Source organism: Mastigoproctus giganteus, chromosome 10 (genome assembly GCF_048544385.1).
Source record: "Mastigoproctus giganteus isolate SK-2022 chromosome 10, ASM4854438v1, whole genome shotgun sequence".
Taxonomy (NCBI): Eukaryota; Metazoa; Arthropoda; class Arachnida; order Uropygi; family Thelyphonidae; genus Mastigoproctus; species Mastigoproctus giganteus.
Window position 1 is genome coordinate 159,224,836 of NC_143584.1, and position 14,354 is coordinate 159,239,189.

Here is a 14,354-nt window from a genome sequence, read left to right on the forward strand (position 1 = left end):
CTTGCACTACTTAGAAGTTTGATGTTGATCAAAATCTTGAGAAGTAGATTTTATTAAAGGCTGCATTTTATTCTTACATAATATTACTACTCCCTTTCTTGCGTAATATTCTGCTGTTATTCTTGCTTGATATTACTACCTACTGCTTACTCTACTGAATCAATGGTAGTGACTGAGTTAGCATTGTTAGCACCATTTAGGAAGTGACATCATTTAAAATCTAACAGCCATCTAATAGGAAGTGATGTCAATTGTGTCACTTCCGTAAAAAATTTCATTACCAATCAGTTTTACTCTAGTGCCCCATAGATGTTTTCACATCAAAAAACTTTTGTGTACAGGACTAATGGGAAATATCTAGCAAGCTTTACATAATGAAAGAGAAAAATTAAAGCACATAATGAAAGAAATCATATTTGAAAAACATTTTATTATGTTTCTTTCTTTCTTCTTATTTGAAAAAGGCATTGTGCACCTTTCTCCTTAGTGGTTTTAGCTACATTTAGCATTAGTAGTGGCATATGATGCAAAAAAGCAAGCTGATACCAGCATCGACCAAAAAAAAAAAACCGCACACTTTCTATTTCACCCATCCATTCACTCCAAACATTTGTCCAGTTCTTCCTTGAATTTATTTAAACTATCAACTTCTGCAATGACAGATGGAAGTTTGTTCCAGCGATCAACCACTCTCTGGCGAAAGGCAAATTTCCTCACATCTATTCTGCAGTTGTCTTTCCTCAGTTTGAATTTATGCCTTCTCAGGTGTTTAATCTGAGCAGGAGGAAGCATCCCATCAGAATTGAGCTTGCTCAAATCATTCAAAGCCTTATACACCTTATACAATCAGACCACCTCACAGGTGCCTAGTCTCCAGCCACTGCAATTTGCAGAACTTCAGCCTTTCTTGGTAAGAGCACCTGTTCATTCCCCTCACCAAACTTCATCTGATATCAAGTTGTCCAATCTGATTCATCCCCTTCCTTCTAGAATTTTCATAAGTAAAGAAGTCTTTACTGTTTTTCTTTCCATCCTTTGCCAAAGATTTTTTGTAATCTGCCTTTGCTTGCCTGACCCTTCTTTGTGACTTGATTACAACCTAGCTTATATCTACCGTAGGCTTTTGTGTTACCTGATAACAGAGCCACCGTAAGATGGTAGGAGAGGTAAGCATCGCTTACGGATGGCAGTTCAAGAAGGCACCAAAATTTTTTGTCGATATTGTTTTCTGATTGGTCAGTGCTTATCAGTATTCAACATTTAGGACGGCAAATTTTATTTTGCTTACTGGTGGCACATAGGAATGCAGTGCTACTGCCTGATAATTTATATGCATCCCATGCATTTTTCTTCTCTGCTATGAGTCTCGTTAGTTCATCCGACATCCATTTAGGTCTAAACCTTGAACAGTATTTCTTAGTTGGTATGAAAAGCCTAGTAGCTTCCAAGATTAATTCCACGAATACTTCCCATTTAGAATTTGCTGTTGGTAACATCATGAGTTGGTCCCACTGTATAGAATTTAAAAACTGTCTGAGACCAGTGTAGTCACATTTACGAAAGCAAAAACCCTTCTCTTTACCCCTGATGGTAGTTACATCTTTAAGTAAATTTCACTGCAGTACACTGTGATCGCTGCCACCTAGTGGTTGCTTTATATGCGAATTCTTAATGCATGAATAATCACTGCCGGTAATCAGATCAAGAGTATTACTCCCTCTGGTTGCCTCTCAAACATGCTGCTGCAGAAAACAATCACCCAATAAATCCACAAAAGTCTTGCTAGTGGGCAAGTGACCAACCCACAAGTTCTAGTCAATATCTGGGAAGTTAAAATCCCCCATTGTAAGACATTCTGATTTACTGGTCCACTCTTATTTCTCTATACAATTGTTTATTGTACTCATCAGAGTCATTAGGCCTATACTCACTCCTACTCTCATTTTTGCTTTCCCAGTGCTTATGTCACAACAAACTGACTCAACATTGAAGTGTCCATATATGTCAACTGGACACACTTTCTTGGATTTTGTTTCTTAACTAACAGCATTATCCCATCTCACTTCCTATCCTTGTTGTACACATTTTACTCCCCAAATTCTAAATCACACACTCACCAGTAAGAGAGAGCAAATAATTTTCTTTTCATCAATTAGGGACTTGTATGTCATATGTCTATGACTGTATTGTGAATAAATTTCCATTTATTATGAAGCAATAGTATATCCTATTAATAATGCAATTATAACTTTTTGCGTTCCAGGACCTTTTTTCATTAGGGGGAGAGCACTGCACACGTAGCCGAGTGGGCAGGAGCGGGAGCGGGAGTGCAGTAGCACACGCTCTTTGAGTAGACCTGGGTTCAAGCCCCTGACTGCTGAATACGGTCGATCTGCCAACCCGCACTGGACCAGCGTGGCAGATTATGGTCCATTTCCCTCAGCATGAATTGTTGAGAGGCTTCCATCCTGCAGTGGGTTGATAATGGCTGCACTTTACTTTTACTGCACACATATATAAGGAGATTCTGAAAGATCTGACCAAATCTGTTAGGTAAAGTCTGCTCACCAAAATAATGAAAAAATTCATATGAACATAGATACAGGAATGCATCCTTGCCAATTTACAGCCATGTTATACCTTGTAGTAATGATATTGTTTGCAACGTTATTCAGCTCATTTTTACTTAATGTTGCTATAGGTTCTAACAAACATCAATCACTAGTTAAATCCTAAAATGGAAGACTTGCAAAAACGAAGCCAGAAGTCCTCTATAAGGGAACATTTTTAAAATGACAATGTCTTGATAGAAAAATGTTTGGGGCGAGCAATTGTATAGAAAATGAATCATTTGTGCTGGTGAATGCCAACTGGGGGAGAGGGAATTTAAACAATTATTAGTTAGTTGGTAGTGGGAAATGATGCAGGAAGGCAAGCTTATACAGTATCAGCCAAAAAAAAAAATCCATTTTGCCTATCCATCCTCTTGAATAATTTGTTCAGTCCTTGCTTGAATTTATTCAGACTATTCAATTCCACAACAATAGGTGGAAGCTTGATCATCAATCATTGGCTAAAGACAAACACCCACACATCTATTCTGCAACGATCCTGCCACAATTTGAATGTATGTTCCCTCGTGCACAGTCTGAGGAAGAATCCCATCAGCATTAAGTTTCCTCAAGCCATTAAACCTTAAAAACCTCAATCAGATCAACTTGTATATGCCTAGTCTGCAGACGCTGCAATTTTCAAAAGGGAAACCTTTCTTGGTAAGTTGTTTCCCTCACCAATCTCGAGATTGCCCTCTGTACCCACTCCAGCAGTTCTACAGCATCCAGATGTGTGCAGTGCACAAGATGTGGCTTAGTTATTACCTTATACAATGGAATAATTACCTCCTTATCCCTCCTGCTAACAAAATTCCTGCTTATCATTGACTAACCTGCTTTGGCAGCTTGTCTGTACTGTTCAGAGAACTTCATATCTGACTGCACAATTACCCCTCAGATCCTTCCCATCTTCCACTAACCTGAAGGAAGTACCACACAGTTGGTATGTTACTGTGGGATTATTGCTGCTCATATGCAGTACTTTCTGTTTGTCAATGTTAAACTTCAATTCCCATTTCTCAGCCTATCTGCCTAACCTTTCTAGATCTAGTTGCAGTAACATGCCTTAATTACTATTGTTAACTACCCTGCCAACTTTTGTATCATCAGGCTTAATGTCTACTAAATGTAAACATTAAGCCTGATATACTTTCATCAATGACATTAATAAATAGAGAAAACAATGGGCCCACCACTGAACCCTATGGGACTGTTCCAATAACATTACTCCATGAAGAGCAGTGTTCATTGATAACCACTCTCTGTCTTCTCCCACTCAACCATCCCTTTATCCATAACACTAACTTGCCCTTAATGCCATACTGCTTCAATTTGTACAGCAGTCTGTTATGTGAAACTCTATCAAAAGCTTTCCTGAAATCCAAGCATATGATATCAAAATTGTTTTTGCATCCAATTCCTTTATTGCTGCATCATAGTATCTTATGAGATTTTTCAGATAAGGGGGGGATCTTATCTGGCCATTCAGATTGGTCTAATAAGATTGCCCCTTAACACATCCATGCTATGACCAGTATAATTACATTCCTGTTTAGATGGTCCTGGATTCTTTTTTAACCAGAGACTCCATTATTTTCTCTGACAGAAGTTAACGACAACATATGTTAGTTAACAGATCTGTAATTACTCATATCGCCTTTTGATTCCCCGTTATCAATTGGGAATACATTCACACATCTCTAATCCTCACCTGAATTGAAAGATAGTCTCAATCATGACTAAAGGTCTGCTTATCTCCTTTGCTGCTTCCCTTAATATAATTGGATAGAACTCCACCCAAGGTGCACTTTTCATGTTTAAATTCGACTGTTTCTCTTCCTCTTTCCTCTCCATTATTATAAATTCATTTAGTTATTACAAATCCTTGTTAGGATAAACTTCCGGGATCCACTTCCCTGAAGAATTTCTTTTGTGAACATAGATGCAAAATACCTATTCAGTTTGTCAGCAATCTGAGCAGGATCATCAATAGTTAAACCATCAATATAAAGTGCACCAATGTGATTTTCCCCTTCCTTGTAGTGTTTAAATAAGTAAAGAAGTCTTTGCATGCTTTGCCAATGATTTCCCATAATCTGTCTGGACTTGCCTAATCTCCTTTGTAACTTGATTGCAGACTAATTTATATCTACCATACGCTTCTATATCACATTATAATTTATATGCATCCCAAGCAAATTTCTTCTTTGCCACCTGTCTCTTTAGTTCATCTGTCATCCATTTAGGTCTAAGCCTTAAAAAGTTTTTTTTGGTTGATATGAAAAGCCTAGTAGCTTCTATGATTATTTCCCTGAATGCATCTCATTTAGAATGTGGTGTTGGTAATATCATTAGTTTGTCCCACTGTATGAAAATTAAAAACTATCTGGGACCACTACAGTTTCCTTTACAAAAGCAAAAATACTTCCCTTTCCCTTTGATGGAAGTTACATCTTTAAATAAATCCAACATCAATATGCTGTGATCACTGCTACCTTGTGGTTCTTTTATCTGTGGATTCTTAAAGCATGAAGGATCAATGCTGATAACCAGATCAAGGGGGTATTTCTCTCTTGTTGCCTCTCTAACATGCTGCTGGAATGGGTGCAGAGGAGGACAATGAGATTGAAGGGAACAAAAAAGTAGACTTACCAAGACAAGCTTCAGTTCTGCTAATTGAAGCATCTGGAGACTAGGCACCTGTGAGGTGATCTGATCTGATTGAATTTTTAAGGCTATAAATGGATTGAGCAAGCTCAATGCTGATGGGATTCTTCGTTTTGCTCAGACTACCCTCATGAAGGGACACAAATTCAAACTGAGGAAGGGATGGTTGTAGAACAGGTGGGAAGAAGTTTGCCTTTAGATGGCTTGCGGTTGATTGGTGGAATAAACTTCCATCTCTGGTTGTAGAGGTGGATGGATAAGGGGAAGTGTTGTCGGACCAATTTGATTGAATACTACAATGTGGTCACAAAGGAACTGGATGCATAAAATAATTTTGATATCATATACTTGGATTTCAGGAGAGCTTTTGATACTGTTGCACATGGAAGACTGCTGTACAAATTGGAGCAGTGTGACATTCGGGGCTGTTGTTGTTATTATTCCCTGACCTTTCCACATCCTCCGTAATTGGTGGCTCACAGGCTCGAACCCGGTCTAATCAAGAAGCGTGTGCTACACACTGCTGCTCCTGCCCACCTGGCTACGGAGGTGCCACATTAAGGGCGAGTTGCTGTTATGGATAAAGGGATGGTTGAGCGGAAGAAAACAGATAGTGGTAATCAATGGACACTGCTCTTTGTGGACTGATGTTAATAGTGGAGTCCCCCAAGGTTCAATGTTTTTTATATTTATGAATAATATTGATGAAGGTATATTAGGCTTAATGTCAAAAGTTTGCAGATGATAAGGTTGGCGGGGTTGTTAATGACAGTATGCTACTGCAACAGGATCTAGAAAAGACTGGCTGAGAGGTGGCAGAATACTGCATATGGGTAGCAGTAACCACAGAGTAATGTACCAACTCTGCAGTAAGACACTCAGGGTAGTAGAGAATGAAAAATACCTGGAGTAATTGTCCAGTCAGATTTGAAGTTTTCTGAGTAGTGCAGGCAGGCTACCAGAGCAGCTCATGGGGCCTTGTCAATGATATACAGGAATTTTTCTAGCAGGGATAAGGAGGTGATTATTCCCTTGTATAAGGCAATGGTCAGGCCACACCTTGAGTACTGTATACAGGTCTGGAGGCCTCATTTTAAGAAGGATGTAGAGCTGTTGGAACAAGTATAGAGAAGGGCAACAAGATTAGTGAATGGAACAAAGGGTTGCTCTTACGAAGAAAGGCTTAAGTTTTGCATATTACAGTGTCTGGAGACTAGGCACCTGATTGAGGAGACGAGGCACCTGAGGTGATCTGATTGAGTTGTATAAGGCCTTGAATGGTTTCAGCAAGCTCAATGCTGATGGGATTCTTTCTCTTGCTCAGATTACACACCTGAGGGGGTCATAAATTCAAATTGAGGAAAGAGTTGTAGAATAGATATGCCAAAATTTGCCTTTAGCCAGTGTGGTTGATTGCTGGAACACACTTCCATCTGTTGTTATGGAAATTGATAGCTTAAATAAATTCAAGGAAGAACTGGACAATCTTTTGGAGTGAATGGATGTGTGAATTTTTTTTTTTTTTTTTTGGCTGATGCTATTTAAGCTTGCTTTCTTGCGTCATATGCCTCTACTACTACTACCTGCATTGTGAGAATTCTTTTGAGAGGGGTTGTATTTATATCAATGTGTCACAAAGCATAGTCGGTACAACCATGGTTTGAGATGAATAATGTGGTGAACCTGCTAGAGCCAAGATAAGAATCCAGAAAGCCTTTTTTTTGCTTGATGCTCTATTCTAGCTTGCTTTCTTTCTTGCATCGGATCTAGGAACATTCACCCACAATTCACTGCACACAAATTCATTGCCCACAAATCACCGCCAGGAAAATTTATCATCAGGGTTTATTTATGTAATGCTTTTATATTTATTTTATAAAATAGTATTTTTTTCTGTCACTTGCAAACTAAGTAGTATACCTAAGAGGACATATAAATACGACATTTCTTAATTTTGCTCCAGTCCCTACTTTATTAGCAGTCCAAAATGTCTCTCCAGTTTATTCAGACAGAAAAAGGAAAGAGTAAGTTGATAATCGGCGGTCACTGCTTCTTTAAAGACAAGCAGATTCGAGAAAACACTCATTGAGAATGTAAAATTATTAAAAAACAAAATGTCTAGTGCGAGTCAGTACAGTTGATGACAAAATTGTTAGAACATGGAAGAAAGAACACAATTATTGTGGTGATGCAGCAGAAGTAGATAATGCACCGCATTACATAATATCAGGTGCTACTAATGAATGCAGTCTAGCAGCAGCACCTAGACTTCCACATGTAGACAGTATTAAAAGAACAATAAGAAATATTAGAAATCAACATACATATGTCTGGTTCAGCTCTTCCGACCCACTGTAGTGATATTCAGTAAAACCATTCTGCTGCTATTCCATCAGTTATACGCAATACATGGTTTGAAACAGAATGTATCTTTGCCATTAGTGTATGCACTATTACCTGACAAGTCAGAATGTACCTACATAACTCTTCTACAACAGTTAAAGAATTTGGAGCCATCACTTTCACCATTATCGATAACCACAGATTTTGAGAGGGCGATGATTAGTGCATGTAAGAAGGAATTACCCGAACGCAAAACACCGAGGTTGTTTCTTCATTTCATTCAGTGTATTTTTCATACAATTCAGAGAAATAGACTAAAGCAACGATACGAAACTGACACAGATTTCACATTAAAGAAATGTTATCTGCAATAGCTTTTGTGCCAGCAATTGCAGTAGTAGATGTATTTGAGTTTTTATGTGAAAGTGGGATTTTTCTTCCAGAAGCTCAAGAAGTTCTTGACTACTTTGAGGATGTGTGGATTGGACATCCACAAAGAAGGCAGCAACGATGGCAACCACATTTTCCACATGGAATGTGAAATTTATTTTAAACTGTTTTGGAAGGTTTTCCAAAAACAGTTTAAAATAAAGGTTATAGAGGTTTTGAAGAACAAGTATCGACCCATCATACAAACATGTGGAAATTTATAAACTGTTTAAAAAAAAACAAAGCCTAAAAGAAGTGTGGTTCAAACAATATGTGAGTGGACATGAATCGCAAGTGCCAAAGAAAAAATATTGTGACAGTGCCGTGCGTGTGAGAAAACTTGTCAATGAATATGATCCGAATAATATTCTAGGTTTTATTATAGGCATAGCTTATAACATTTCTTATTAAATTTTGTCTATTTACTACTTAATATTATGTTTACTATATATATAGTATTAGTGATAACTAAATTTTTGTCATAATGAAATATTTTATATTTGTCTATTTTATGTGTAATAATAAAATTTTTATCATATTTTATATGTAAGACTACTATTTTGTAATAATAAAAATTTAATTTCATTGTTCTATTTTGACTATTTTCTTTGTACTAATAATATTTTTATTTTTATCTGCAACTCAGTTATTCGTAATTATTTTTTTTATCATACTACAGAATGTTATTATAATAATAAAGTATTTAATTAAACCCTGACGACGAATTTTCCTGGCAGTCAATTGTGGGCAGTGAACTTTCCAGATACCTCTTTCATTATATGCCTCTACTAATGCTAGTTAACATTAGTAGAGGCATATGATGCATGGATTTTTGAATAGTCATTTATGCCAATTATTTATACATCAGATTATCACTACATCACATTATACCTCTCAGATTATCAAATTAGACAGACAGACATTTTAGGAAATGTGTCTTTCTGTATAAAATGTACAATAATATATGAATGCTACATGCTCAATAGGAAAATACTAACATCATGTCATTTCTTGCCTTTTAAAGACTTTTTTTTTTTTTTTTAACTTTTTTAATAACTTTTTCTCATAGACTTTAATCTTAAATTTAGTAAATAAACAGGTAACTTATCGCTGTAAATAACATGCTTCATGTGCTCATATGGGAATTTGTCAAAAGAGATGTTAATTATCTTTCACTATGTACTCTATTGGTGAAAAGAGTGTTTTTTTCTTCTCCTCTTAGATTTTATAACTATACTACTGCAAAACATAGGAGCACATGCAAATCCTATTTCCTTGATTGAGAAGATTCCAAAAGACATGCAGATCCCAGGACTTAGAGATTCTCTAGTTAAAATTTTACAAGATTATAATCTACAGGTAGGCATTTTGTTAAAATAAATTTTTAAAAAAATTTACATGTATTTTATGACTTAAGGAATACACTTGAAATAATTATAACTTTTGAATAAAATAGCCTAATTATTGTTAGGTATCAGAGTAACTGAATTTCTTTATCATTCAGATGTACTAAATTTCAAAAATGATTATTATAATGGTAATTAGTTATATGACCACTCCATAAATTGTTCCAATCTTTTTTGGAAAAAGTTTTTTAGATTAAAACAACAACACTATTAATTAGCTATAGCATTGTGAAAATATAGGACTTTTTTTTTGCGTTTTTGCATAATTTCCATTATGTTCCACAAATTTGTACCAAGAAATCAATAATTTTATGCCATCATACAAGAGTTCCATCTTGTGCATGCAGTCAGCCAGCCAGTAATGAAACATTATCTTCATGCTTTGTCAGATTCAAAATGTTTTCTCCATAGAGCATTCTTTTGAGACCCAAACAAATAAAAGTCATAATGGCATAATGTGGTGTATGCCCAGGATAAGGTGTGTGTGTGTGTGTGTGTGTGTGTGTGTGTGTGTGTGTGTGTGTGTGTGTGTGTGTGTGTGTGTGTGATTTCTGGAAAACAGCAACTATATTCCTACCTGCTATTGATTTTGGTAGTGTGGTTCTTCCATAACTGCTTTAAGCCAAAGTACCTCATGGTGAGCTGTAAGTCTTGAAGGTTGATATAATGCCCAAATGATTCATTTGTGGTAGGATGGAGGTGGTGTTGGAAGGCAAAAAAATAAAAATAATAATATATTGCAAGTCTTCAACATTTATGGAGTGACCTCAGGAGCATTATCGATTGAAAAAAGAAATTAGCATAATCTTGGCAGCACATTGTTATATGTTGTTGCCAAGAAAGATAATGTTCATCACACTATAATGCGACGAAAGCTGAAAAGTGGCCAGTCGTGTAGTCACTGTCAAGATTAACTTCCAAAAGAAGTTCAAGACAACCTATGTCACCCTCAAGATTACCTCCCAAAAGTGTGAGACAATCTTTGATACATTGAAGCTTAGCACTAGCCCAGCATTTCTTCTAAAAAAAAAGTACTGTTTTGCCTATGCTAAAAATCTGCTTTGGCAAATATCCTCCAATTGTTTTTCCAAACTCCTTTGCTATTTCCATGTCTGCGCTTTGCCGCTTGTTATATGCAGGCTGTGCAAATTTACATGATTCTTAAAATGCTTGAATGGCTGGCTTTAAAATCAAAATATTTGATATTAGTTTGCCTTTTTTCTTCAAAGTCTCGACCAATATTTTTCCAACTGGACTTGAGGAATTACAGCCCTCTGTTAAAGAACTGTTGGAAGCACATGCTTGAATAGCTTAGAACTCAAGAACTGATTCACTTGAATAAATTAAAGGCCACAGATGAGTCATTTGGCGAAAAGATGGAGAAAGAGAAACTACAACTTAAACATTGATAGATTTCTCCAGTCATGGGGGTAATGTAGGAACTTTTAGATGAGGACCTGAATACAGAAAGATCTTCCAAGGTTATCAAGTATGTTGAAGTTGATCTTTATTGCCACAAGAAAATCCTGAATTAGAAGAAGAAAGGTAGTATATAATCAACTCTGGATTCATATTTCAAAAGAAAGTTGATGCCTCTGAAGATCAATAGTTGTCAACTTCTAGACTTTTAAATTACTAAGTTACTATGTAGATGGTAGGTAATTAATCCTTCAAGGAATAAATTGATATACACATTGTATGTTTGAAATCAATAAAAGTATTGTTACTCCAGAAGTTGAGAAACACTGTTTTAAAGTTAGACAGCTATGAACATAGAATGGTCATGCTCTCCACACAAAAACAAGTAATAATCCATTTAATCTATAATTTATTTATGGTAATTCATTGTAATTTTTTTCTAGATATCTCTTCAAGAAGGCTGCAAAAAAATTCTGGTATCAGATTGCTATGCTTTATTAGAAAGGCTGCATAAACAGCAAAAAAAGGGCATTATTATCACAGGTACACAAGTTAAATCAGTATTTTTATCTCTTACTAAATGTTTTTACTGCTTTTAATTAATTTATTTTGGAGAACTGTTTGTCTTAATGTAGGAAAACACCGTCCAATTTCCTTCCATATTCATAGCATCTTGAATAATTTGAATAAATAGATGTGGTAGTGGCAATGATTCAAGAAAGCAAGTTTATATATCATCAGCCAAAAAAAATAAAAAACACACACACACACACACACACACACACACACACACACACACACACACACACCACTTCACCCCTGCGTGCCCTCCAAGGATTTGTCTGGTTCTTCACTGAATTTATTCAAACCATCCACTTCTACTACAACAAAAGATGGAAACCTATTCCAACAATCAACCACTCACTGGCTGAAGGAAAACCACATTGCCCCAGTTTATATAGCAGTCTTTTACATGTAACAGTATCAAAAACCTTCCTAAAATCCAACTATATGATATCAAAATTATTTTTATCATCCATTTCCTTGGTCACTGCATCATAGTTGTTGTTTGTTGGATTTATTGGCACAAGGGCTACTAAGGCCATAATGCATCTATCACAGTCTTATTTGGTACAGGGTAATGTATCACAGTAACCTATCAGATTGGTTAGACACGACTGTCCCTTAACAAATTCATGCTGTGACTACTATAATTGCATTCCTGTCCAAATGGTCCTACATTAATTCTTTAACCAGTGACTCCATTTTCTTGGAATAGATGTTAAGTTAACAGGTCTGTAATTACTAATGCCACCTTTTGATTCCCCCTTTATGAATTGGGGATACATTTTCACATCTCCAGTCTATAGGAACCTCCCCTGAATCCAAGGATGGTCTCATAATTATGGCTAAGGGTTTGCTTACCTCCTTTACTGCCTCCCATAATATGATTGGATAGATCCCATCCATGCAGGTGTCTCTTTTATGTTCAGCTTCAACAGTTTCTTTTCCACTTTCTTCTCAGTTATCACAAAGTCATTTAGCTCCCTTTTGCAGTTTGATAAACATCTGGAATCTCCTTCCCTAAAGAATTCCTAATCTGTGAATGTAGATGCAAAATACCTATTCAATTTGTCAGCAACCTCAGCAGGATTAAATAGTTAATCCACTGACATCAAGTAGCTCAATGTGATTCATCCCCTTCATTCCTTCTACTGTTAACCCATTAATCCCTATGAAAAAACTATCTATCAAAACTCCTTTCACTCAATATTATGGTGAGATTATAAGTCAAGGAAACAAACAATACCAAAATTTCAAAGAAAATGTATTTATTTTTTTAGAAAAACAGGTGTCCTCAAATGGGAACGTTAGGCAGATAAGTGATATTTTTGAAGCAGCCTTTTTCAGTGCACCTTGTTTTTTGACAATTCTCACATGACCACCTAGCTTTCGTATGACAAACACATTTGAATTGTCTATCAGTTTTTTCTGGAAAGTGATGGCCTTCACTAATATTCATGGAACTTCTGGCTTTTTGCTTCTTATTGCTTCTTGTTGATGTTCTGATCTTTAAAATAACTTCGTACGATGTTTGGACAAAAATCTAATTGATTCATTTTTATACTGCTGTCATTTGGTGCAACTTCCACGCATTAGTGATGGTCATATCTAACATGTATGTAAACAGGACCCACCACCATTTCTTACCTCTTATCGCTATCCTGTACAAAGATACATTGGTCATGGGTATCTATGCCACCCATTCCACTATTGTACGATGCAAATGATTCGGGCTGTTCTACATTGACCTTAGCTTTTGCAGTTTTTGACCATCATTTTACATATTGTAATGGTTCAATAAAATCATAATTAGTAACAGTGGCGGCTCGTGACTCTGATGTATGGGGGTGCTGCTTGTTAAAGTTACATTAAATTGCTTTGGTTGTAAGACATGTAGACATAGATGGTATTATTAATAATAATAATAAGCAAGTTAAAAATACCACAAAACATTAACTGGACACTTACCATTAAAAGATTTGGGTAATCTTGAAATTTTATTTAAAAATAAAATCCATTCTTCAGTTTTTATTTGTTGGAAATAGATTAATAACTTTTTCATTCAAGTTTAGTGCACTGTTCTAATTGGCTGCTCGCTCCGCAGTTCCTTTGACTAATTTTATCACCTCTAAAAAATGCGTATCGGCAACCTGCCAACTAGGCATTGACTCAACCACTGAGGCCAAAATGTGGAACTGTGTAGCGCACAGTTCCACCTACGGTTAAACTTCAAAGTTGATAACAATTTTGTGTTTTTATTTGTTTATTATCGAAATGATTATTGGAAATAGAGGATGAGTATACTGTATGTGGGACCTGTTAATAAAAATATTCATTGTGTTGCATTGTTCTCCACAAAATTTCATATAACTTTGTTGACTGTATATTTAGATTTAAAAAGCTGGGGGTACTGCAGTTCTGCAGTGCCTGTCAAAGAGCCGCCCCTGATTGGTAAGAATAGAACATACATTGTTATCTTTCCATTTATACATAAATAAGCCGTTGATGACATCAAACTTATAGTCATAAGTACCTCTTTCCATTTTTTTTTTTTTTTTTCATTTCTTTAGATGCCATAATAGAACAGTGTTGAACTTGATTGTCCCTCACAGTTCCTATAGCTCTTGTTTTCTTCTTTTTCAAAATATCATTGCTCATTATTTTACGAGTACGTTGTAAAATAATTGTCAAAGGAACCTACGTGGTTTGATGGATCCAGCACATGTTCCAAAAAAATAAATAACCACTCTTGCATCTACAGGTATACTCTTCACATTTTTAGTTTCTTTAGTTGGTTTTCCGCAATAGACGTCAAAAGTTTAGCAATACCCAGAAGAACTACTTACCATCCAAATTTTGTAACCTCACCTCACCGGTTTCCCCTTGATAAATTGTTTGGCTGGATTATGTCCAA

The 14,354-nt window shown here is 36.0% G+C and overlaps 1 protein-coding gene across 1 annotated transcript in view; it reads left to right on the forward strand.

Annotated features, from left to right (window-relative positions):
* The window catches only part of lt (vacuolar protein sorting-associated protein light), a 286,135-nt gene that overhangs the window by 194,883 nt on the left and 76,898 nt on the right, over positions 1–14,354 (forward strand). Inside the window, exons 19-20 of the mRNA XM_090383057.1 lie at positions 9,274–9,410; positions 11,320–11,419. Of these exons, the coding sequence (XP_090239183.1) occupies positions 9,274–9,410; positions 11,320–11,419 (237 nt within the window). The remainder of the gene's footprint in view (positions 1–9,273; positions 9,411–11,319; positions 11,420–14,354) is intronic.